General features: G+C 51.4%; 8 protein-coding genes across 8 annotated transcripts; 5 read left to right on the top strand and 3 right to left on the bottom strand.

Moving 5' to 3' along the window:
* Positions 1-2: 2 nt before the first annotated feature.
* ACHE_40139A (Rtr1/RPAP2 family protein phosphatase) lies at positions 3-938 on the top strand (the record flags this gene model as incomplete). Its single annotated transcript, XM_043278305.1, has 1 exon — positions 3-938. One exon carries the CDS (start codon positions 3-5, stop codon positions 936-938), a length of 936 nt encoding a protein of 311 aa, XP_043136097.1.
* A 337-nt stretch (positions 939-1,275) lies between these two features.
* On the bottom strand, positions 1,276-1,815 carry RPS17 (40S ribosomal protein eS17; the record flags this gene model as incomplete). Its single annotated transcript, XM_043278304.1, has 3 exons — positions 1,276-1,548; positions 1,603-1,728; positions 1,795-1,815. The coding sequence occupies 3 exons, from the start codon at positions 1,813-1,815 to the stop codon at positions 1,276-1,278; spliced, it is 420 nt and encodes a 139-aa protein (XP_043136096.1).
* A 351-nt stretch (positions 1,816-2,166) lies between these two features.
* On the bottom strand, positions 2,167-3,573 carry ACHE_40137S (mitochondrial 37S ribosomal protein bS1m; the record flags this gene model as incomplete). The annotated part of the gene is made up of 1 exon (XM_043278303.1): positions 2,167-3,573. The coding sequence occupies one exon, from the start codon at positions 3,571-3,573 to the stop codon at positions 2,167-2,169; it is 1,407 nt and encodes a 468-aa protein (XP_043136095.1).
* Positions 3,574-3,798: 225 nt separating this feature from the next.
* GRE2_3 (SDR family oxidoreductase) lies at positions 3,799-5,034 on the bottom strand (the record flags this gene model as incomplete). Its single annotated transcript, XM_043278302.1, has 5 exons — positions 3,799-4,305; positions 4,358-4,648; positions 4,708-4,840; positions 4,904-4,955; positions 5,013-5,034. 5 exons carry the CDS (start codon positions 5,032-5,034, stop codon positions 3,799-3,801), a joined length of 1,005 nt encoding a protein of 334 aa, XP_043136094.1.
* A 1,897-nt stretch (positions 5,035-6,931) lies between these two features.
* On the top strand, positions 6,932-13,367 carry tor (putative TOR pathway phosphatidylinositol 3-kinase TorA; the record flags this gene model as incomplete). Its single annotated transcript, XM_043278301.1, has 2 exons — positions 6,932-12,922; positions 12,975-13,367. 2 exons carry the CDS (start codon positions 6,932-6,934, stop codon positions 13,365-13,367), a joined length of 6,384 nt encoding a protein of 2,127 aa, XP_043136093.1.
* A 372-nt stretch (positions 13,368-13,739) lies between these two features.
* On the top strand, positions 13,740-15,691 carry ACHE_40134A (uncharacterized protein; the record flags this gene model as incomplete). Its single annotated transcript, XM_043278300.1, has 3 exons — positions 13,740-14,203; positions 14,265-14,688; positions 14,747-15,691. The coding sequence occupies 3 exons, from the start codon at positions 13,740-13,742 to the stop codon at positions 15,689-15,691; spliced, it is 1,833 nt and encodes a 610-aa protein (XP_043136092.1).
* Positions 15,692-18,393: 2,702 nt separating this feature from the next.
* On the top strand, positions 18,394-20,080 carry ACHE_40133A (putative C6 transcription factor; the record flags this gene model as incomplete). The annotated part of the gene is made up of 5 exons (XM_043278299.1): positions 18,394-18,780; positions 18,831-18,982; positions 19,038-19,214; positions 19,264-19,617; positions 19,678-20,080. 5 exons carry the CDS (start codon positions 18,394-18,396, stop codon positions 20,078-20,080), a joined length of 1,473 nt encoding a protein of 490 aa, XP_043136091.1.
* Positions 20,081-21,224: 1,144 nt separating this feature from the next.
* On the top strand, positions 21,225-22,965 carry ACHE_40131A (putative eukaryotic translation initiation factor 3 subunit EifCl; the record flags this gene model as incomplete). Its single annotated transcript, XM_043278296.1, has 2 exons — positions 21,225-21,728; positions 21,844-22,965. The coding sequence occupies 2 exons, from the start codon at positions 21,225-21,227 to the stop codon at positions 22,963-22,965; spliced, it is 1,626 nt and encodes a 541-aa protein (XP_043136090.1).
* Between the last annotated feature and the right edge of the window lie 31 nt (positions 22,966-22,996).

Here is a 22,996-nt window from a genome sequence, read left to right as displayed (position 1 = left end):
TCATGCCCGTCAATCAACCCCCCCTGAGAACATCCCTTCCTACGACACACGCCGCTGCTTCAGATTCCTCCCGTCGCCAACAGAAGAAACCCCAGGACCAGTCCAACTCAGGAGTCGACCCCCGTCATATGGCCATAGCCCTGCACCACGCCCACCGCATCCAAGCCCAGAAAGATACCGAATCTCTCATCCTCGACCGCATCCTAGACCTCGTTGCCTTCCCCCATTCGCCAACCGCAGACCCGTCGTCGCCATCTCCCGAAGACGCGCGCTTGTTCAAGAACGCGTTGTTTCCGTTTCAGCCTACAGATTATGATAATTTGATTCAAGAGCGAAATATCGAGGGTCTATGTGGCTACGGTCTATGTCCCCGGGAACACCGCAGGGAAGAGGGTGGTGGTATGTTCCGGATCAGATACGGCGCCAAAGGGAGCGGTCCGGGCGGGAGAGGACGGGAGATGAATATTGTTCCCAAGGAGAAGTTGGAGATGTGGTGTTCGGATGAGTGTGCAGAGAGGGCGATGTATATCCGGGTTCAGTTGGCGCAGGAGCCAGTCTGGGAGCGAAGGGGGGATGATACGCGGAATAAGGATTTGGTTCTGCTTGAAGAAGGCCGGGAGCAGCAGGGCAGGGGCCTGAAAAGTGGTGGTAATACTGCTACGGTTGGACAGGTTGCCGGCCAGTTGGAGAATATGCATATGCATGGTCCTGAGGCCAGAGATATGGCTGCTCAGATGCAGGAGTTGTCTCTTCGTTCACAGGAACTTGCATTGGAACGCGGTGATTCCAGCACTGGCGCCTTCCAACAAGGTGGGCGCGTGGGTGTCCAAATCATGGAGAATGAGAACATTTCTCATGCGGTGGCACCTCCGCAGATGCGTCCAGAGGATATCCAGGGTGGTTCCATCGAAGGATACTTCCCCAAGCCCCAGATGTGAGCGATGTCTTGATGCTTGTGTTACGCGATGTTCATGAAGATACCCAAAGCTACGTAAATAGACTTTTGACAGATACATAGCAAAGAGTTCAAGGAAACCCCCTGATCAATATCTCGAGTCCGTCCTACGGACCATCCAGGCCAGTAGCCATGGACAAGAAAAAATTTGGCAATCAAGCATCATCCCAGAGGAGAATCAGCGACACCTTGGTAATTGGGAATCATATTTTCATTCCTCATCCTTCGAACGCTATCTAAACCGCCAGAACACGCCAAAGGTCGAAGTCGAACGGAGAACGGAAGAACTTTTTTGTTGCACGTCGTAGTCATAATTAGATTTAAGAGCGGAAGCGACGGCGCTCAGGCTGCTGGGCCTGGGTGACGTTGACGACGTTGACCTTGAGGTTGTCGAAGCCCAAGCTCTTGAGCAGGTCCTTGGTGTCGGCGTCGACGTCGAGCTGGCCGGACTCGGTCTGGGAAACATCCAGAGCGGAGACCTCGGGGACGTACTGGTCCTTGCGCTCACGCTCCTCCTCCTGGAGCTTGAAGGAGATACCGCGGACAGGGCCACGCTGGATACGCTTCATAAGGTGGGTGGTGTAACCAGCGATCTATATCCATTAGCCCTTTAAACCCCCTATAAAGTCGCAGAATTTGGTGCTCACCTTGTTACGGAGACGCTTGGAAGCAATGATGGCGATCTCATCACACAGACGCTTGTTGGTCTCGAAGTCGAGCGTGAGCTTGGGGTAGTAACGCTCGATCATAACCTTGGCGGACCGCTTGACGGTCTATTGTTTTTTTTTTTTTTCGTTAATTTTTGCATCGCTTTTAAGAGGCTCGTTGATGCAACTGACCTTAGTCCTGACGCGACCCATTTTGGCGGTTGTTTGCTGGCTGGATGGATGTTCGAATGGCTGTCGAAGCACTCGTCATCTTCTTTTGGTGTCGCAAAAGGGTCGGGCTCGCTTAGCCGCTGTGTGGGTCGTGCCCTAGTCTCCGGTGCCCTATGTCACGTGGTTCTTATCGATAGCGTCTCCGCAGTACGGTTTACTATGGAGTTTACTAAGAGTTTACTATGGAGACTCCAAGGTAGTAATTGATTACTCGCCTATGAAAGTTCAATGGAAATTGATGTATTTGTTGTTTGTATCACAAGAATAAAGAATTTCTTTCCTTTCAACCTCTAATCATACAGTCACGTCACACATTATAACAAGTCCCAAGCTTTAGTACTTGAGTGTTTCCAAGAGTGACCTTGCAGTATCCTCACGACTCTCCATCTGTACGTGCTTTCGTTCATCAAATTGCCTAAAGCGAGGCGCCCTGGCGTCCAGTTTCGGAACTTGTCGCGAGGTACCCCGAGTCACTTCCGCAGCGCGATTCGCGGCATCGGCCTCTGGCGCATCCTCAATGCCATAGGGGGCCTTGGCCGAGATGCTTGCCTTAAAAGATGCCAGGTCAATTCTGCCATCCGAGGTAATTGACGCCCGGATGGGTGTAGCCCAGTACTTGCCGCCGCCTTCGATAGACGCATCGAAGTAGGCCAATCCAGGGGGCGTCCGATGGTCATAGAAAGTTATGGAGTTCACGTCCTCGGATGCAATACCACCAATACCCGCAATGGCCCTGTTGTTCTTGCCCTTGAGCTTGCTCTTTGGCCGCAAAATACGCGCCTGCACCGGTCGTTGATAGGCCTGTGGGCCGTATTCCGGATGGTTGTAGAGCAATGCATGGGACCGCGTGTAGGACAGACCTGCCGAGGGATGCGTTTTTGGTGGTCCAGATACGGCATATTCCGTCGCAGACAACTTGGTTCCCGGAGCGTGGAAATGCTTGCCGGCGATTCTCATGTTAGGCACAGGCGGCGGAGACGGGAGGTCAAGAAGATCGAAAATCACAGGGCCTAGAGCAGTCGGGTCCGCGCGTAGGGATTTGATGTAGGCGTGGAACTCCTTCTCGTCAAACTCGATGGGTTGTAAGTTCTCGAGGTCCTCTCCCTTGTCTTGGATCGCTTTTCTTTGTTCCACGGTGCGCTTTGCCACATACATATCGCGGAGTCTCTGTAGAATCTCTGGCTTGTCGCGTCGAACCTTCTTCAAATAGTTCTGGAACTCCGCTTCGGTCTGCCCGGCAAGCCAAGGTCCGGATTGCCTGAATTGTTTGGCATACGGTCTCGCAAGGTCTTTGCTCGTCTGTGTGTTGTCGAAATCCGATTCGAATGGACTCTGATGTCCCGGAAGGAAACTGCTCGAGTAGTTGACCTTGGACGGAAGCGACATTGGCAAGTTGAGTTCCTGGAACTTCGACAAGGTCACCGTGTGGTCTTGGGCGGATTCGAAGTCGGTAACATGTTCGAAGGTGTCATGGGCGTTCACCCTGATCACGGGTCTGGCCGATTTCTGCGATGTCGACTTGGAGGGAATAGGGCGTTTCAAACCCCAATCACCACGTTTTAACGATGTACCCGGAGTAACAATTGCTGCTCGGGTCGGATAGGGAAGGGTCGCGGTGTCGGATTCGAAGACGGTTTTCGAAGTGGGGGGTTCTTGGGGAGGCTTCAATGCCTGTGGTAATGCGAACACCCGCGACTTCCGCAGGAGATTCGCCGTCGGCGATAATCTCGCGGACGTCATGGCGTTGCTGATGGCTGGATTCAAAAGATATTCTTTTTGTTGCGGAGGGATGCTCGGAGGAGAAAATGTCTCCAGGCGGTACGGAGAGCGACAAAACCGGTGGATGCAGCTTTTCCGGGAGTGGACTACACAACTACAACAATGACTGGCAAACAATTGCTGACGATTTATTTTATTAATCTATAATCTACTTTCCTATTTTCTATACATAGATCATGGCATGATCTACGCACCAACAGCCAGCAGAGACTCAACGGTATCGGCAACAGTCTTCTTCAAAGGCAGGTACGAGATACCCAGAACCTCACGGGATCTAGTGTTGTCGTATCCGTAAGCATAGGATGGGGGGTTGCTAGGAGCATTCTTTGGCGGCAGCTTGGATTCCAGCTTAGGGTGACTTTCCCGAATAGCATCCGCAATGTCGTTGTTTGAGAAAAAGCCGTTGGTGACGAAGAATCTCTTTCCTCCAGCCTCTGCTACTTCAATTGCTTTAACGTGAGCCAAAGCAACGTCACGAACATCCACCCAGAGGAAAGTGTCTGTAGAAGGCGTCTCGTTTTTCAGATTACCCTGGACAAAGTCCTTGAACCGCTTGTTGGATGTGTTGATCGCGTCGAGGGAGTTCAAGTAGTTCACGATGGGACCGAAGACAAGAGGAGGGTTGACCGTAGCGATGTCGAAGTTGGGCTTCTCCTTTTCAACAAAGTCCCATGCAGCCTTTTCCGCGAATGTCTACGCCCACCGTTAGCCTTGGTCAAGTGTAATACGGAATGCATTGGCTTACTTTGCTAGCCCGGTAGACCTTAGAGTGGTCCAGGGCCTGTTCCCAAGTCACAGGGTTCCAGTGCTCTTCACTATAGACAGGAGGGTGTTTGTCGGAGTTAACAATGGAGGCGAAAGACGAAGTGACGACAACCCTCTTCACAGTAGGGGAGTAGGCCTTGATCGCCTTCAGGATTCCAGTCGTTCCCTTGATGGCGGGGTCCAAGAAATCCTTAACCGGGTCCTGGACATTGAAATGGAAAGGGGATGCTGTGTGGAGGACATAGTCGAATGGCGGATTAGATTTAACAGCCTGTGGTTTGCCGTTAGCCATGCAAACATGTTCTATTGATGGGAGACATGGATACATACCTCGTCGAAGGCACCGTTTTCAGCGACGTCCTTGACAATGACATATGACAGCTTCTCTTTCGGGATGTTCGGGTGGCTTCCAAGGATCTTCTGACCCTTCTCATCGGAACGGACCGTCACGACGGTGTCGAAACTAGGAAGTCTCTGTGTTAGCTGTGGGAATAATTGGCCAGATGCGAGGACATGCAATGCATACCCATGCTGCAGCAAGATGTCGACAATGTGAGCGGCAATGAAGCCACTGCCTCCTGGTCGGATGTGAGCATCGGAGTTAAGAGCGATTGCGAATACAGCTTAGAGCATACCAGTGAGCAGAACCTTGGGCATTGCGGTTCGTATGGTTTAGATAGTGCTGTACAAAGAAGTAAGGGTTTAATTGATGGAAGAACAGAGTATGTTGAGTAGAACGCCAGAGATACAGGGAGTCAGCTATTATATACTCCAGCCCCTCCCCCGCGTTGGCGGACTACCATTCGGTTATCTCCCAAATGATTACAAATTTCAGTTCAGCTCGCCATGAAAAACAAATGAACAGTTGGCATTTCTATGACACTCATATCGCAATAATCGATATCAATTAGGTGTGTCAGTCGAGTCAATTATCAAGGTCCTTCACGTATATACTCTGCTCAGCTGTATTCCGACTATCCCATGTTATTGTATAGGAATTGGGGTCAGATCTACGCTTCTTCGCAGCATTACTTGGGAGGGCAAAATAATTTACAATTCTAGAGTGCCTCAGGGCATCATTCTTGGAATCAGCTTCGTATACATGTGGTATTTCATGTTCCGTGTCTGAAGCACTTCCGTTTTGGGCAATCCAGAGTATGAGAGCAGGGTACGGGACCAGGCAGCTAACCCCCCGGGCGTTAAAAGTGCTCCTTCGTATATAGATAAGTCTATCTGAAGGGTATCGTTTTTCTATTGCCTATTGTCCCTACTATGGCCATGTTGATCGCCATTCCAACGGATACTTGCAGCGATATATCTCCAACATACTTGGTACTCCGTCCTCCATAGTACCAATATCCCAAAACTAAGAAGACCTAGACTGTAGAGTCATACCTTTAAATACATGTTTGAGCTTCCAGAATTCCATATTTACATATAAATTTCTCTTCTTTCGTCCTGATATCTACTACTATGTACAGTGAATGATGCCCCAGGCCGGAATATCACTGGCCCGTGCACTCTCACCCGGCGGAAGTGGACTGACCTTCACTCGTTCAACCTCTGGCAACCCGATTAAGCTTAACCATCTCCTCCTTTCTTCTCTCCCCCCCATATAAATAACGACTCTTGTGTCTTCCACCCCCAGCTTGCCACGAGAACTTGAATTTCAAATGTCCATCCCGGGGGGTGGTCCGCAAACATGGCGCAAGCAGGTCCTATCACGGACGTCACCCATCGGCTGTTCTTCGACCTAAAATCCAAGAACGAGGAAGTACGGGCGCGAGCTGCCTACGACCTATACGATAATGTCATTGCCATTTCAAGAGGTGCCTATCTATAACCCTCGCATTCTAGTCGTGGTTGTATTTGCTCGTCGCAGTGCTGACACTTGGTTCCTCATCTCACAGATTGGCCGCCGGAAAAGTTCCTCGAGTTCTACAATGCAGTCAGCCAACGTATCGCGCAGCTCGTCGTAACCGGTAGCGATGCCAACGAAAGAATCGGCGGTTTACTCGCTCTGGATCATTTAGTCGATTTTGACGGGGTCGATTCGGCCCAAAAGACCACCCGTTTTGCCAGCTACCTCCGCAGCGCGCTCCGAAGTAACGATACCCCGGTGTTGGCGTGCGCGGCGAGGGCGCTGGGCCACTTGGCTAAACCTGGTGGTGCTCTAACTGCGGAATTGGTCGAGAGTGAGGTACAGTCGGCTCTGGAGTGGCTGCAGTCAGAACGACAGGAAAGCAGGCGTTTCGCGGCGGTCCTTGTCCTCCGCGAACTGGCGAAAGGTTCGCCAACTCTTCTTTATGGCTTCATTCCACAGATATTCGAGCTTATCTGGGTTGCTTTGCGGGATCCCAAGGTGTTCATCCGGGAGTCGGCGGCGGACGCAGTCAGCGAATGCTTCAAGATCATAGCCGCTCGAGACAGCCAGGTCCGGCAACTGTGGTTCGCACGAATCTACGAAGAGGCGCTGTTGGGATTGAAGTCGAGCAATGTGGACTGGATCCACGGGTCGCTTCTAGTGCTCAAGGAGCTTCTACTGAAGGGCGCCATGTTCATGAACGAACACTACCGAAACGCATGCGAGATCGTCCTCCGCCTCAAAGATCACCGTGATCCTAAAATCCGCACGCAAGTTGTCTTGACGATACCCATCCTCGCATCTTACGCTCCCCTTGATTTTACCGAAATCTACCTCCATCGATTCATGATATACCTGCAGGCGCAGCTCAAGAGAGACAAGGAACGAAATTCGGCATTCATCGCAATTGGAAAGATTGCCAACGCGGTCGGTGGGGCAATGGCGCAGTATCTCGACGGGATTATCATATATATCCGAGAGGGGTTAGCAATGAAAGCACGGAGCCGGTCCTCGGTCAACGAAGCTCCGATGTTTGAATGTATCAGCATGCTGTCCCTGGCTGTCGGGCAAACTCTCAGCAAGTACATGGAGGCATTGCTTGACCCTATCTTTGCGTGTGGGTTGAGCGAGTCGCTTACACAAGCACTTGTTGACATGGCCCATTATATCCCACCTATCAAGCCCACAATCCAAGAGAAGCTCCTGGACATGCTGAGCATCATCCTCTACGGAACACCGTTTCGGCCTCTTGGATGTCCGGAAAACCGACTACCCCCTATGCCATCGTTCGCGAAGGACTTCTCTCCCCAAGAGCTGCATTCTGACGCCGAAATCGCCCTTGCCCTTCACACCTTGGGAAGCTTTGATTTCTCTGGTCATATCCTGAACGAATTTGTACGGGACGTTGCTATAAATTACGTTGAGAATGACAACCCCGAAATTCGCAAAGCTTCTGCGCTCACTTGCTGCCAACTATTTGTCCACGATCCCATTATTAACCAAACTAGCAGCCATTCGATCCAGGTTGTTAGTGAAGTGATCGACAAGCTTCTCACCGTCGGCATTGGGGATCCGGACCCAGAAATTCGACGTACTGTCTTGTGGTCGTTGGACCGGAAATTTGACCGTCATTTGGCAAGACCAGAAAACATCCGGTGTCTGTTCTTGGCCGTCAATGACGAGGTATTTTCAGTCAGAGAAGCTGCAATTTGTATTATTGGACGTCTGTCCAGTGTCAACCCAGCTTATGTTTTCCCGCCGCTGCGCAAGTTGCTTGTCAACCTCCTAACCGGCCTTGGATTTGCCAGTACGGCTCGCCAGAAGGAAGAGAGTGCCCTGCTCATCAGCTTGTTTGTCTCAAATGCTACGAAGTTGATCAAATCTTACGTCGACCCTATGGTCACTACTCTGCTTCCAAAGGCAACAGATGCCAACCCGGGAGTCGCTTCGACTACATTGAAAGCGGTTGGGGAATTGGCCAACGTCGGTGGAGGTGAGATGACACACTACCTACCGCGACTCATGCCTATTATCTTGGATGCGCTCCAGGATCTTTCGTCTCACGCAAAACGAGAATCGGCACTGCGTACTCTTGGTCAGTTAGCCGGCAACTCTGGCTACGTTATAGACCCGTACCTCGAATATCCTCATCTTCTTGCCGTACTTATTAACATCATCAAGACGGAACAAACGGGATCTCTCCGGAAGGAGACAATTAAGCTTCTGGGTATCCTTGGTGCTCTGGACCCATACAAGTATCAACAAATCAGCGAGGATGCGCCGGATATTCACCACATAAATGAGGTGCAGCCTGTCACTGATGTTGCCCTGATTATGCAAGGTCTTACTCCATCTAACGAAGAGTACTATCCGACAGTTGTCATCAACACTCTTATGCAGAACATCCTGCGGGAGAACTCTCTGGCCCAGTATCATTCTGCGGTAATTGATGCGATTGTCACCATTTTCAAGACTCTGGGACTGAAGTGTGTCCCATTTTTGGGACAAATCATTCCCGGCTTCATCGCCGTCATTAGAGGATCCCCTCCAAGCCGCCTGGAGTCCTACTTCAACCAAATGGCGATCTTGGTCAACATTGTGCGGCAGCATATTCGTGCATTTCTTCCGGGGATCATTGAAGTTATTCGAGATTTCTGGGACGTATCATATCAAGTCCAAGCTACTATTCTGTCACTCATGGAAGCCATCGCTTTGTCACTGGAAGGCGAGTTTAAGAAGTACCTGGCCGGTCTCATTCCGCCTATGCTGGAGACCCTGGATAATGACACCACGGCTCGTCGACAGCCATCAGAGAGGATCCTTCATTCCTTCTTGATCTTTGGCGCCAGTGGGGAGGAGTATATGCATTTGATTGTTCCATCCATAGTGCGCCTGTTCGACCGGACTCAGAATCCTCCCAGCATTCGGAAATCTGCCATTGAAAGCCTCACGAAGCTGTCGCGCCAAGTTAATGTGTCCGACTTTGCTTCCTTGATGGTCCACTCGCTGGCTCGAGTTGTTGGTGGCACTGAGCGTTCTTTGCGACTGCCTGCAATGGACTGTATCTGCGCACTCATCTTCCAGCTTGGTCAAGACTTCAGCCACTACATCCATCTTCTCAGTAAAGTTCTGAAGAACAACCAGGTCACCCATGTCAACTACCAGATACTGGTTACGAAACTGCAGAAGGGCGACCCGCTCCCGCAGGATTTGAACCCAGATGAGAACTACGCAGCCCTGGCTGATGACGCAAATTACGCTGAGATTGGCCAGAAGAAAATGGTTGTCAACCAGCAGCACCTCAAGAATGCATGGGATGCTTCCCAGAAGTCGACACGCGAGGACTGGCAGGAATGGATTCGCCGCTTCAGTGTGGAACTTCTGAAGGAGTCACCTTCCCCCGCACTCCGCGCATGCGCCAGTTTGGCAGGTATCTACCAACCGCTTGCAAGGGACTTGTTCAATGCAGCCTTCGTGTCATGTTGGACCGAGTTGTATGATCAATACCAGGAAGAGTTGGTACGGTCGATTGAGAAGGCTCTAACCTCGCCTAACATCCCGCCCGAGATTCTCCAAATCCTTCTCAACCTTGCTGAATTCATGGAACATGACGACAAGGCACTGCCTATTGACATTCGTACATTGGGCAAGTATGCTGCGAAATGCCATGCATTCGCCAAGGCTCTCCATTACAAGGAACTCGAGTTTGAGCAAGACCAGAATTCGGGAGCAGTGGAGGCGCTTATCACCATCAACAACCAACTCCAGCAGTCCGATGCTGCCATTGGTATTCTCCGCAAAGCCCAAGCTTACCGCGACGTTGAGCTCAAGGAGACGTGGTTCGAAAAGCTCCAACGTTGGGAGGAGGCTCTTGCCGCCTACAAACGACGGGAAAGAATCGATCCAGATTCATTTGGAGTTACTATGGGTAAGATGCGGTGTCTGCACGCCCTTGGAGAGTGGAAGGTGTTGTCGGATCTTGCGCAAGAAAAGTGGAACCAAGCATCTCTCGAGCACCGGAGAGCCATCGCTCCTCTGGCTGCGGCTGCCGCTTGGGGCCGTGGACAATGGGAGTTAATGGACTCGTATCTAGGCGTCATGAAAGAGCAGTCACCAGACCGGTCGTTCTTTGGTGCCATCCTTGCCATCCATCGGAACCAGTTCGACGAGGCGACCATGTATATTGAGAAGGCACGAAATGGCCTGGATACGGAGTTGTCGGCTTTGCTTGGAGAGTCCTACAACCGTGCCTACAACGTCGTGGTCCGCGTACAGATGCTGGCTGAACTCGAGGAAATCATTACGTACAAACAGAACATTGGCGACCCTGAGAAGCAGGACGCAATGCGCCAAACATGGAACAAACGGTTACTCGGGTGTCAGCAGAACGTCGAAGTGTGGCAACGCATGCTTAAGGTCAGAGCTCTTGTTACATCGCCTCGCGAGAACCTTGACATGTGGATCAAATTCGCCAACCTTTGCCGGAAATCCAACCGTATGGGTCTTGCTGAACGTTCTCTCGGATCGCTGGAAACGGTTGTTTCTGACAACAATGGTACTCGATCTGTTGCTCCGCCTGAAGTCACTTATGCTCGCCTGAAATTCAACTGGGCGTCGGGTGCTCAGCGTGAATCGCTAGGAATGCTGAAAGAGTTCAATGCCACCCTGACAGAAGACTTTACGCGTTTCAATGCTCTCATTATGTCGCAAACAGACCATGTCATTAATGGTGTGAACGGCGTCGTGGACGCGAACCATGCCGATATTGCTGGCCTCCGTGAGCGTGTTGGAGATGTAGGCAAACTCAGGCGTCTTCTTGCAAAGAGTTATCTCAGACAAGGAGAATGGCAGACGGCCTTGCAGCGTGGCGACTGGAACCCGGAGCTTGTTCGCGAGGTTTTGAATGCGTACGCTGCGGCGACAAGATACAACCGGGATTCGTATAAGGCGTGGCACTCGTGGGCGCTGGCTAACTTTGAAGTCGTTACTACCATTGCCAGCCAAGCTAATCGCGAGGGACAGCCTCCGGTGATGGTTCCCCAGCATATTGTGACCGAGCATGTCATTCCTGCCATTCGCGGTTTCTTGCGATCTATCGCGCTGTCCTCGACGTCGTCATTGCAAGACACTTTGCGTTTGCTTACCCTTTGGTTCACTCATGGCGGTGACCAGGATGTTAATGGTGTTGTGACAGAAGGATTCACTGCAGTGAACATTGACACTTGGCTCGCCGTTACTCCACAGCTCATTGCACGAATCAACCAGCCCAACTACCGAGTCCGTACTTCCGTCCATCGCTTGCTGGCCGAAGTGGGCAGGGCGCACCCGCAAGCACTCGTGTATCCATTGACGGTTGCTATGAAATCTAACGTCACCCGCCGATCGCAGTCCGCCAGTAACATCATGGACAACATGCGGCAGCACAGCGCAAGACTGGTCGAACAGGCTGATCTTGTGAGTCACGAACTGATCCGGGTTGCCGTTCTGTGGCATGAACTCTGGCATGAGGGCTTGGAGGAAGCTTCTCGTCTCTATTTCGGCGACCACAATGTGGAGGGCATGTTTGCAACCTTGGCACCGCTCCATGACATGCTTGATCAAGGAGCTGAGACTCTGCGGGAAGTTTCTTTCGCGCAGGCGTTTGGACGTGACCTTGCAGAAGCCAAGCACTACTGTATGCTGTACCGCGAGACTGAGGAAATTGGTGACTTGAACCAGGCTTGGGATCTCTACTATACTGTGTTCCGGAAGATCAGTCGCCAGCTCCCGCAATTGTCTACTCTCGACTTGAAATATGTTTCGCCTAAGCTTAAGGATTGCTCGGATCTTGACCTGGCTGTTCCGGGTACCTACCAGAGTGGTAGACCAATTATCCGGATTGTCAGTTTCGATCCTATTCTCCATGTTCTGCAAACAAAGAAGCGGCCTAGGAGGATGACACTTAAGGGAAGTGACGGAAGCTCTTACATGTATGCGCTCAAGGGACATGAAGATATCAGACAGGACGAGCGTGTCATGCAGCTGTTTGGTCTTGTCAACACCCTGCTTGATAACGATGGCGAGAGCTTCAAGCGTCATCTTTCTGTGCAGCGATTCCCGGCCATTCCACTCTCCCAGAGCTCTGGTCTCCTAGGATGGGTCTCCAACAGTGACACATTACACGCGCTTATCAAGGAATACAGAGAGAGCCGTCGCATCCTACTCAACATTGAACACCGCATCATGCTTCAAATGGCTCCTGACTACGATAACCTTACCCTCATGCAGAAGGTCGAGGTCTTCGGGTATGCTATGGACAACACCACCGGAAAGGATCTGTATCGCGTTCTCTGGCTCAAGAGTAAGAGCTCCGAAGCCTGGCTCGAGCGACGCACGAACTACACACGCTCGCTTGGTGTCATGTCCATGGTCGGTTATATTCTCGGTCTGGGCGATCGCCACCCGTCCAACTTGCTTCTCGACCGCGTTACGGGCAAGATTGTTCACATTGATTTTGGTGACTGCTTTGAAGTTGCGATGCATCGCGAGAAGTACCCTGAGCGGGTGCCGTTCCGGTTGACTCGTATGTTGACGTTTGCTATGGAAGTCAGCAATATTGAGGGTAGTTATCGGATTACTTGTGAGGCTGTGATGCGTGTTCTGAGAGAGAATAAGGATTCGTTGATGGCTGTTTTGGAAGCGGTAAGTCCTTTTCACCTTCTCCATGTAATTTCAACAACGCTAATGATCGTAGTTCATCCATGACCCTCTGATTAACTGGCGTCTGGGAGTCCGTGAATCTCCTCCGGAGAGAATGTCCTTTGTGGCAGAACGTCGCCAATCAGTAGCGCCAAACCTCAACGCAGACAATGGTGCCCAGCCCAGCACCTACACCCGTCCCCGCCGTCCCTCCATTCTCGAAGGCGGTATCCTGGATGCTCAAGAGGGTGTCCCCAACGAAGCCCGGGAGCTGCAGAACGCACGCGCATTGCAAGTCCTTGGTCGTGTCCGGGAGAAGCTGACGGGCCGCGATTTCCGGCCGTACGAGGAACTCAATATCAGCGACCAGGTGGACAAACTGTTAGCGCAGGCGACGAATGTGGAGAATATCTGCCAGCACTGGATTGGATGGTGCAGTTTCTGGTGATTGCTTCGGTTTTTTTTTTTTATTTTCTTTTGATACTCGATTTGTTTGGAGTGGTCAGGCGCAGGATTGTCAGGTATGATATTATTGATACGATGTAATTTTTTTTTGCATGGCGCGGATATCAATTTTTTATGTCATTTCTTCTTCTTGTTATGTAGCATATTCTTCTATTCTACCAATAATCTGTTGTTTGTTATGAGGCTGAGGGCATTCCCTGTTGCACGTGTGAGTTGGGTTTGCAGGAATCCTGGAAATAGAGACGTGATTGATGTATAATTGTTCCAGATATAATAGTATGATGCTACTCAATACCCAATTCATCCTTGTGGCAATCTTTTATTATTCTTCTTAAGCAAACACTTCCAGCACTGTATGCTGTCAAATTGCCGAGGTTCGGCGGTGCCCAACTCAGTGCCACTTCATTCCCCTTTTAACAGCCGCACATACATACAACACACCTCCTTCTTTTCCTTCCCTAGTTCACTAATACTAGTACTATTTCCGATTAAAATGCCAACCCCCGATCCGACTCCAGCAGATCCAGACCCCACCATGTCTGTCGATCCAGTCGTGGACGTTGACCCGGCCCTCCGCGCTCTCCTCCGCCTCTCCCTGAGCAGTCAGGAGTACAAGCTCCTCCACGAGCGCGCGCCCGCTGGTATTAAGAAGAACGCGCCGTCTCCGGCGAGGTTTGAGGCGATTGTGCAACCGAAGGATAGATTTAATGAGGCCGCGATAAGGGAGTCGTTGCGGGTGTTTTTGGGGTCGGGATTGTTGTTGAAGCTGGTTGAAGTCGTTAGCCGGCGCATGAAGGGCGGTGCTGGCGCCGTTGCGAGGTAAGTATCTTATATTAATTTTGAGATACATCAGATTCCAAACAGTGATTGACGCGAGAAGTAAAAAACGATCCATCATCCATTCCCCCAACTTCCGCCTTCCACTCGCCCTCGCGCTCGTGCTCTTCTTCCACCGTCGCCTGCATCGTTTGTTCGCGCGCATCCGCGCAAGCCTCCGCACCGACAAAGCGCAGCCATTCCGGGACCGAAACCCGCGTCTGACCAAAGCGTTGACGTCTCGATATGCGCCCGCTGTCGGGGGGAGTTTGGCCGGGTTCGCGCTGGGGGTTGCTCCGCAGGCGCAGTTGCGGTTGACGACGGCGATTTATATGAGCACACGGACGTTGGAGTTCTTGTATAATGTCATGGAGGAGAAGGGTTGGTTGAAGAATAAGCCGTGGTGGTTTGGGAGTTGGTTGTTGATGCCTGTGTCGTGTGCGCAGCTATTCCATGCGTTTGTGTTTGATCGCGAGACGACGCCAAAGGTAGCCCTTCCCCTCTTGCCCTGTTTGTCAAGTATATATGTTGATTGTTGGTGGACAGTGGTTTGGAAAGGTCGTTATGCACTCGCCCAGCTACATACAGAGCCGTCCTGCACTGCTTCCTGCGGAGATTCCCTGGCCGGAGAACGAAGAGGTGGTCGACTCGCTCGCTACTATTGCCAACCTGCGCTGGCCGTACGTGAAAACGATTCCCATGAATTTTTACGAAATTCTAATCTACGCCTTCAGGCCCTTCACCTCGCCGATCCTGCACCCATCCAACCCTAACACCCTACCATCGGCAATCAAGTCCATCGCCCCGATCACCGGGCCCGCGCATCCCTCCATCTCCAGCCTGTCATGCGCACTCCTACACCCAGCTGTCCCCAGCTGCAACACAGCATTCCTGCACCACATCCTCCTCTCCGTCCCCCGCATCGCCCGCTTCATGACCACTGTCATGTTAGCCGTCTCCATCCTCAAATACAAAGCCTTCACCACCAACCCCCTCGCCTCCTTCCAAAACCTCGTCAAACGCATCCTCACCTTAACAGCCATCCTCTCCACCTCTATCGGCTCCGCCTGGGGCAGTATCTGCCTCTGGAACACCCTCCTCTCGCGCTCTGCGCTCCCAACAAAACGCTTCTTCCTCAGCGGCGCCCTGGGCGGTCTCCCCTTTGCTTTCCTGGGAAACAACTCCCGCGGCGCGTTCATGTCCATTTTCCGCAGCGCCGTTGACTCCGCGTGGAAGTCTGGCGTGAAGCGCGGGCTGTGGAAGGGCTGGACCGGTGGCGAGCTGTGGTTGATTGTGGCGAGTTGGGCGGTTATGGGGGCGATTCTGGAGAGGAGGCCTGGGGCTGTGCAGGCTGGGGGGTTGAGGAAGGGGTTGGCGTGGTTGAGGGGGGATGGATTTGTTGATCCGGTTGAGGTGTTGGAGAGGAAGAGGGCGAGGAGGGCTGCGAGGAGGGAGGAGCGGGAGCTTGGTGAGGAGAAGGGTCGGGCTTGATTTTGTTTTCTTTTGTGGGGGGGGGGGGGATTCTTCCTGGCTCTTTTTGGGGTTGTTGCTGTTATTCTTACCCTGTTACCCTGTACCTTATGCGTAATCACAAGCTATTGGCTATTATACTGGTTTGAGTATGTTGGATCACGATTGTTGAGTAATTTCGATTTAAGGCTATCAAAGCTACATAGAAAAGCCAATGCAAGATATTGCGAGAGAGATATTATCTAGCAGTCAGCATGTAAGGCTAGCCACCTACTATAGCAGACAACGTACTCCGTACTATAGTATAGTAGAAACTTGAGGGCTCCTCTGTATGTTTAGGAAGCAGCCAGATACCTTCATCTGCCCGATATATAACACGACAGCGTAGCTACAGCTGTCCCCCAACGACCTCTTAGCATAGTATTTGTAAGGCATACAATGGTCATTCATGCGAGCAAGGAAAAATGCGCGAGAGTGTAAACGGATGTGTAGAAGCAATGTCCGGAGTATCTGTACGTTGTACTGATTGGCTATACGCCGATCTGAAGGACTCCACAGCAAACCCCGAACTGTAGAGCAAATCCCGACTACGATCCTAGGCCGTGGATACTTCCATGGTTCGCCCCAGGTTGGGCGAACCTATATTATAAATACCGAGATGTCGGTACATACTAACTATTTATTGTTGGAATAACTTCGTAGCTGGATCACCAAGCCTTCTCAAGGTCTGGTTCTTGGAACTGGTCTTTACTATCTAATACGACCAATACGAATGCAAAAACGAGCGAAAATGAAGATGAGGTAGATCCGTATATGCAACAAGACGGAGGATGAAGAGATTTAGATGGCCCTCAGAACAACCGGGGGAGTGTGCATACGCCACAGGGCATAGACTGACTAGCTGTAGTCCTGTTTTTACCCACCAAAAGAACCGGGACCTGTACAGTATTTGTATTCTCTGCTCCCAGTGAATCGTTGCTCCCATCGGTAAGGTTTGATGTCACCCGGTAGAAACTTCCACCTATAAGAACAGCTATCAATATATGGGACACCATCTTTATCCCGACCTCACAAAAAATGCTGGCAAGAGAGAGTAGAGAAACCTGATAGAGACTGGTTATATAAGATTTGCATCATTGCTTCAGGTCCTGTACAGAGGGGGACATACAGTAGTGTCCATCACATCGCCAGCTAGTCTGAGTTTATATAAACACCAGGTGGAATACAAGGAAGGATCCTCTCGCGTAGTGATTAATAGCCGGAATTAGAACCAAGGATCTGTTGTTTTCATCTTCCACTCCGTACATTCCTACTGTCTACATAGCAGTATGTACAGCTATGTATTCGGTGCTATATGATCAGCAATAATCGGGGAACGGATATGCTTCTCTCCGCCTGTCAAGCCTAGCCGCAACTTCATCCTTCTCTTCTCTAACAGCCTTGACCTGTTTCCTTGTTGTCTTGTCATCTCACCTTTCTACTATACACCTCTCCTCGCGAGATGGATCATCCGATATTTCTCTTGACATGTCCTTTTTTTGCTGTTGCCACAGCGGTTAGTGTTCCTCCTTGACGGTCATTGATAGCTCGTCTTTTCCCTGTACACGCGAGCCGATCTTCTCTGGCATAAGCTCTCTTCTTTTCCCATTCCTCCTCTTATCTTCTTCGTATCTTCCCTCCCCCTTCCGGTTATCGCCCGCCTACCGTCGCATCGTGACTATAAAGGCTGCGTGCTCGCCGTTTTCTCCTCGTCTCAATCCTGGCCTGGCGTAGTCCTTTCGAACCCTCCCGACTGTCGCCACTCTTGCAGCGACCATCCTCTTTGAAATACGCACACGACATGGCCTGTTGCTTCCACTCACGAATCTCGCATCCCCGGTTTTCGACGTGCCATCGCTATCGTTGAGGCGACTTGTGGATATCCCTGCGCGCTCCGTGCTGAGCCAGAACGTCCATTCCGACCTCTCCGCGTTTTCCTGCCTCCAGCTAGTCGTTTTCGAGCTTTAATACTTTCCCTCCTCTCGTGGTTCGGGGCTAAAAGGAAGAAAGGCTATTGTTCCTTCCGTGCTTTTGTCTATTTTCCTTCGGAAAGGGAAGAGGGGACTTGACAAAAGTCCTACCCGTCACAATTGGGCCTCGTGGACATCATATGGACCAAGATCCCTCCGAACCAGAGAGTAACTAGGAGGCTGAGATATGACCTCCCAAGACAAAGAAAAGCACGTTCCGGCGCTTGCACCTGGCCCACGAGGTCATCCTAAACCTTCTTCATCAACGCGTCTCGTCCCGGGGCCACGGAAAATCTCGGCGGCTTGTTTGCCGTGCAAGCAAGCTAAAAGAAAAGTGATTTATCGTCATATCAGAAGAGTTCCTTTGGCAGACAACACCCATCTCAAGCATCCGATCAAGGGCCGGAGGACAAATGACCACAAAAGGTCCCTCCTCCGAACGTCGATCGTAAAACCAAGAGCAAGTAGCTAACTTCTTTGCCCCTGCAGTGTAGTGGACGTCCGGCTCCGTGTAAAGCATGCCGAAATACTGATACAGAAGCTGATTGTGTTTTCGATCTGACTCTTGATCTTCGCCGCAAAGTTGCCCAGAGGCGCACGATTGACGAACGGGAATATTATCGGAATGTGCTGTCTTCTCTGCTAGACGAACTTCGCTCATCGGATCCAGTCAGGATCAACGAACTGGTAAATTTCATACGCAGCGATGCGTCGATGGGTCGTATCGCCACCGTCCTGGCAGATACATCAATCAGTCTCGACGACTTTAGTTCAGTAAACCTGAATAACCATCAGAGCGTGGAGAGTGCCATTCAGAGTTTACTTCCGCCACCGGATCCGTGCTCGACCAATACATGCTCACGGATAACACTTGAGAGTCTTGTTGATATACCCTTATTCCAGGTACCTGCGAAACCTTGGACCAATGTCACCGATGATGATAATCTTGTCTCCCACCTGATCTCTCTATACTTTACATGGGATCATCCGTGCTGGCAGTTGGTGGATCAGAAGGTCTTTCTGTTGCATATGAAGACGGGTGACCTAGGATCACAATACTGCACACCATTCCTGGTGAATAGTATCTTAGCCATTGCCAGCGTATGTCATCAATGTCGCTCCAACTGTGTTTTGGTACTGACAAATGGCAGGTATATTCCGATGCCCCAGATGTTTTTGCTATTCCCGGAAATGCGGATTCTTGCGGGTCGCACTTCTACATCGAAGCCGAAAGACTTTGGAGAGCCGAAGAGGGTACAATCAGCTTGGCCAACATCCAGGGCTTGGTTATCATGTGTCATGTGTGAGTATCCCCGAACAATCTCTTCCTCTAAACGTCGTAGCTAACTCAATGATAGGTTGAAATGCCAGGGAAAAAATGGAGTTAGCTGGCTGATGCTGAGACAAGCTGTACAGCTCGCGCAGGATTTCGGAATGTTTCGAGCCCCAACGCTGCATGCCAACTGGGAGGAAATGGATGCTGATATGCAGCGCATTCATGCAATCGCTGCCTGGGGGATCTTCATCATGAATTTGTAAGAAATCTTCCGCAAATCCGCGCGAACAGCGACTCATTCTGATTAGGGACATGTCCATGGAGCTACACAAGGACGCAAATCTCGAGTCCCCAGCGTGCCGGCCTTATATGTCGGGCGACCTCAACGACGATATCGCATGGACCCCTTATCCTCGCTCGAACGAAATCGAATATGCCAACAAGCCGGGGCTTCTCCGTTATGTTGCATCAGAACTCTCCAATCTGACAGAAGTCACTGCGGCTATCCAACAGCTGTTTTTTATGAATGCCTGCCACATGGACGTCAACGATCTCTGGACAAGGACTAACGAGATATACTCCCGTCTCCAACAATGGCGTCGAAACATGCCAGATGTTTTGAAGACCGACAATTACCCTGTCCCGCAAGTACTATTTCTTCAGTAAGGACTTTATATCTCTGACCACCCCCAAGGTTTGTAGTGTCATGCTAACCTGCGTAGCCTCAAATTTCACAAGGAGGTATTGTCATTGTTCAATGCCTTTCTGGGGCACAAGGGCCCGGATAACCCATCACATCCAACCTGGTTCCAACAAATCAAAACAATCCGCCTGCAATCGGCCAAGGACATCGCCCGATGCTTTGGCATCCTGCGATTATCCTATGGGTATAAGCGGATACCCAGCCACATGCTCGAGGCGGCGGGCGCTAGTCTTCTTGTAGTGATGGGCGACTTGACGAACGAAGAATCCGGGAACGCGTTTTTTGAACTTTGTCGGATTGTAGTGGTGTTCGGCAAGCGATTGAAACAGGCCAAGTACATGATTGCGAAAGTTATCTCGGTTGCACAGCAATCGGGAATCATTTTACCGGCGGAAGCAATGTTGATTCTTGAATCGGGATAGTGACCCCTGTTGTACGCGCTGGTGAAGTTCGATTGTTGCTCCTCCGGCGTTTTTTCCCCCCTCTTTTTTCTTCTTGAAAATACCCCTAGCTCTAGCAATCATATATCGATTCTCGGACGATGAGGGAATGGACGGAGGGAGGCACATCGATACGTCGATACTGTCTGGATCACGCTAAGGAGATCAATACCATCGACCGGGCGGTTGACCTGTTGGGGGAGTAGTCCAAGGGGCTGGTCGATTGTCATGTTGATATGCTTGGAAGGGTATGTAGCCAGTTAACACTTACCTTCACGTGGCCAGGACGTTACTGTACTTAAATCGATTCTCGTGCTAGGTTTCGGTGGCCACAAGAGCCTGCAGCTGACTGCCTCTGGGTTGTTACCAGACCATCATGATGACCTAACTTCACATGTCAGATCGTCACGTTTAGTGAGAGCGAAGGGCGCGGGGATGAAAAGAAGTGTTGAACGGCAGTCCATTCTCCTGGACTCGACGGTGTTCTGTGAACCAAGATTTGCCAGCCCTCCCTGTTTCGCCGAATGTAGACGGCGCCATTATTCGAGGGGAAATCATTTCCGGGACGAGCCACAGATCGGGCAAGTCATTATTACAGCAACCCTGGCTGTGGCTCGTTGGACGGTCATGTCTTGTCGAGTACTGCCTTTGCCTCTTCTGCACCATAGTACGGAGTCTGTTGGTTGCAATTGCTATGCTGAGCAGTCGCTTGCTTGGTTTCGATGTGCTATGAGCCATTGTCTATGCGATGGCCCTCGAGACGCCTGGCGTGCTGGTATCTTGCCGTCTATGGGGACTCCGGCTTTCTTGATTTCAAGGCGAAGTGTATTTAGTTCCAAGTAGATAGCTATGCAGTCGGTAGAACAGAATGCTAGTATCATGTTTACTGGTGCTCATCAGGTGTTTACGGAGAATATAAGACGCTTTCTTCAGCGACTGCTAGCACAGATGGAGTGACTATACTACATGCTCTATGATAGACTGCGTATACCACAATTCACATTTATTGTATTGTATCTATTGAATAAAAGATGATCCATTGATTCTGATGTGATGTCAGTGTTGACATTGGCATAACTGCATAGCTGACTCAGCGCAGCCTTTATGCACAGATAAGATAGCACAAATGCGCCCAAGCGAAAACCCTCAAAATTCAAACTCCGCCGGCACCATCGAAATCCCACTGACGCCGAAGACCCCCTCCACCGTCCACCTCCATCGTCGATCTACAACTATCAATACACCCCAAGAGGAACCCGTCCTCTCGAACGATCCCACCACCTATCTCTTTTATCTCTCCCCACCCCCCGCAAAAGCCAACATGTCCTACGAGGAGCGCGCCAACGCGCACCCCAACCTGGGCGATGAGTCCGACGTTGAGGAGGAAGCGCTCGTCAACGACTACCGCGAGCAGGTCAATTTCGACGATGACATGAGTGACTTGGACCGCACGACATCGATTGACGCCGGTTCGCAGGCACAGGACCTTCAGGCACAGTTGGCTGCTGCGGCGACCCCGCTGGAATACCAGGCTACGCTGGAGACCAAGTTCGCGAGCTATGACAACTACTGCAATCTGTTCCATTATATCTTGAACTCGGAGGGGCCAGTTGATTTGGAGGTTCCTTCTGTATGTGACCTTGTGTTGTTGTTTGTGTCTTTTTGGAGATGTTTTTCCGTTCCGGGCTTTGTTCTGTTGTGTTGTGGGAATTGAGGGATCGGGCTAATATGTTTATTTGGTATAGTATTACTGGGCTTGGGATGTCATCGACGAATTCATCTACCAGTTCGAGTCGTTCTGCCGCTACCGCAACCGTGTCGCCCGCAGCGGTTCCAACGAGGAGGAAGCACAGCTCCTGCGGGAGAACCCCAACACATGGGGCTGCTACTCGGTTCTCAACGTCTTGTACTCCCTTATCCAGCGTTCGCAGATCAATGAGCAATTGGCCGCCATCAAGCGGGGCGAGGACCCCTTGGCCTTCGCTGGCGAGTACGGCTCCCGCCCGCTGTACAAGATGCTCGGATACTTCTCGATCATCGGACTGCTCCGTGTCCACTGCTTGCTGGGTGACTTCAGCCTTGCCCTCAAGACCCTCGACGACATCGAGATGAACAAGAAGGCCATGTTCGCCCGCGTGATGGCCGCCCACTTCACGACCTACTACTACGTGGGCTTCTCGTACATGATGATGCGCCGGTACGGCGACGCCATCCGCATGTTCAGCCACATCCTGATCTACGTCTCGCGCACCAAGAACTTCCAAAAGGGCGGCAACAGCTACGATGCCATCGCCAAGAAGAACGACCAGATGTACGCCCTGATCGCCATTTGCGTTGCCCTGCACCCCACCCGCCTCGACGACACCATCCACTCCGCCCTCCGCGAGAAGTACGGCGACCAGCTCACCCGTCTCCAGCACGGCGGCCCTGAGGCCCTTCCCCTGTTCGAGGAACTCTTCCGCTCCGCCTGCCCCAAGTTCATCAGTCCCACTCCGCCGGACTTTGACAACCCGTCCATCAACATCGACCCCGTCGACCACCACACCTCCATTTTCATGGACGAGGTCAAGAACACCCTGTTCAACCCCACCATCCGCTCGTACCTGAAGCTGTACACCACCATGGACCTCAAGAAGCTCGCCGGTTTCCTCGAGGTCGAGCCCGAGAAGCTCCGCTCGTGGCTGCTGGTCAACAAGCAACGCAGTCGCCAGATCCGCTGGGTCGAGGGCGGTCTGCTCGAGGGCGAAATCGTCAGCGCCAATGACCTCGACTACGCACTGGAGAATGACCTCATTCACGTCAGCGAAACCAAGGCCGGTCGTCGTCTGGTGGACTGGTACCTGCGGAACCTTGCCCGAGTTTACTAAAACCGGTCTCGTTCTCCTTTTTCGCTTCTAT

The sequence above is a fragment of the Aspergillus chevalieri genome, chromosome 4 (genome assembly GCF_016861735.1).
Source record: "Aspergillus chevalieri M1 DNA, chromosome 4, nearly complete sequence".
In the NCBI taxonomy this organism is placed as follows: Eukaryota; Fungi; Ascomycota; class Eurotiomycetes; order Eurotiales; family Aspergillaceae; genus Aspergillus; species Aspergillus chevalieri.
Note: the sequence above shows the minus strand (reverse complement) of the source record. Positions and strands in the feature narration are given on the sequence as shown.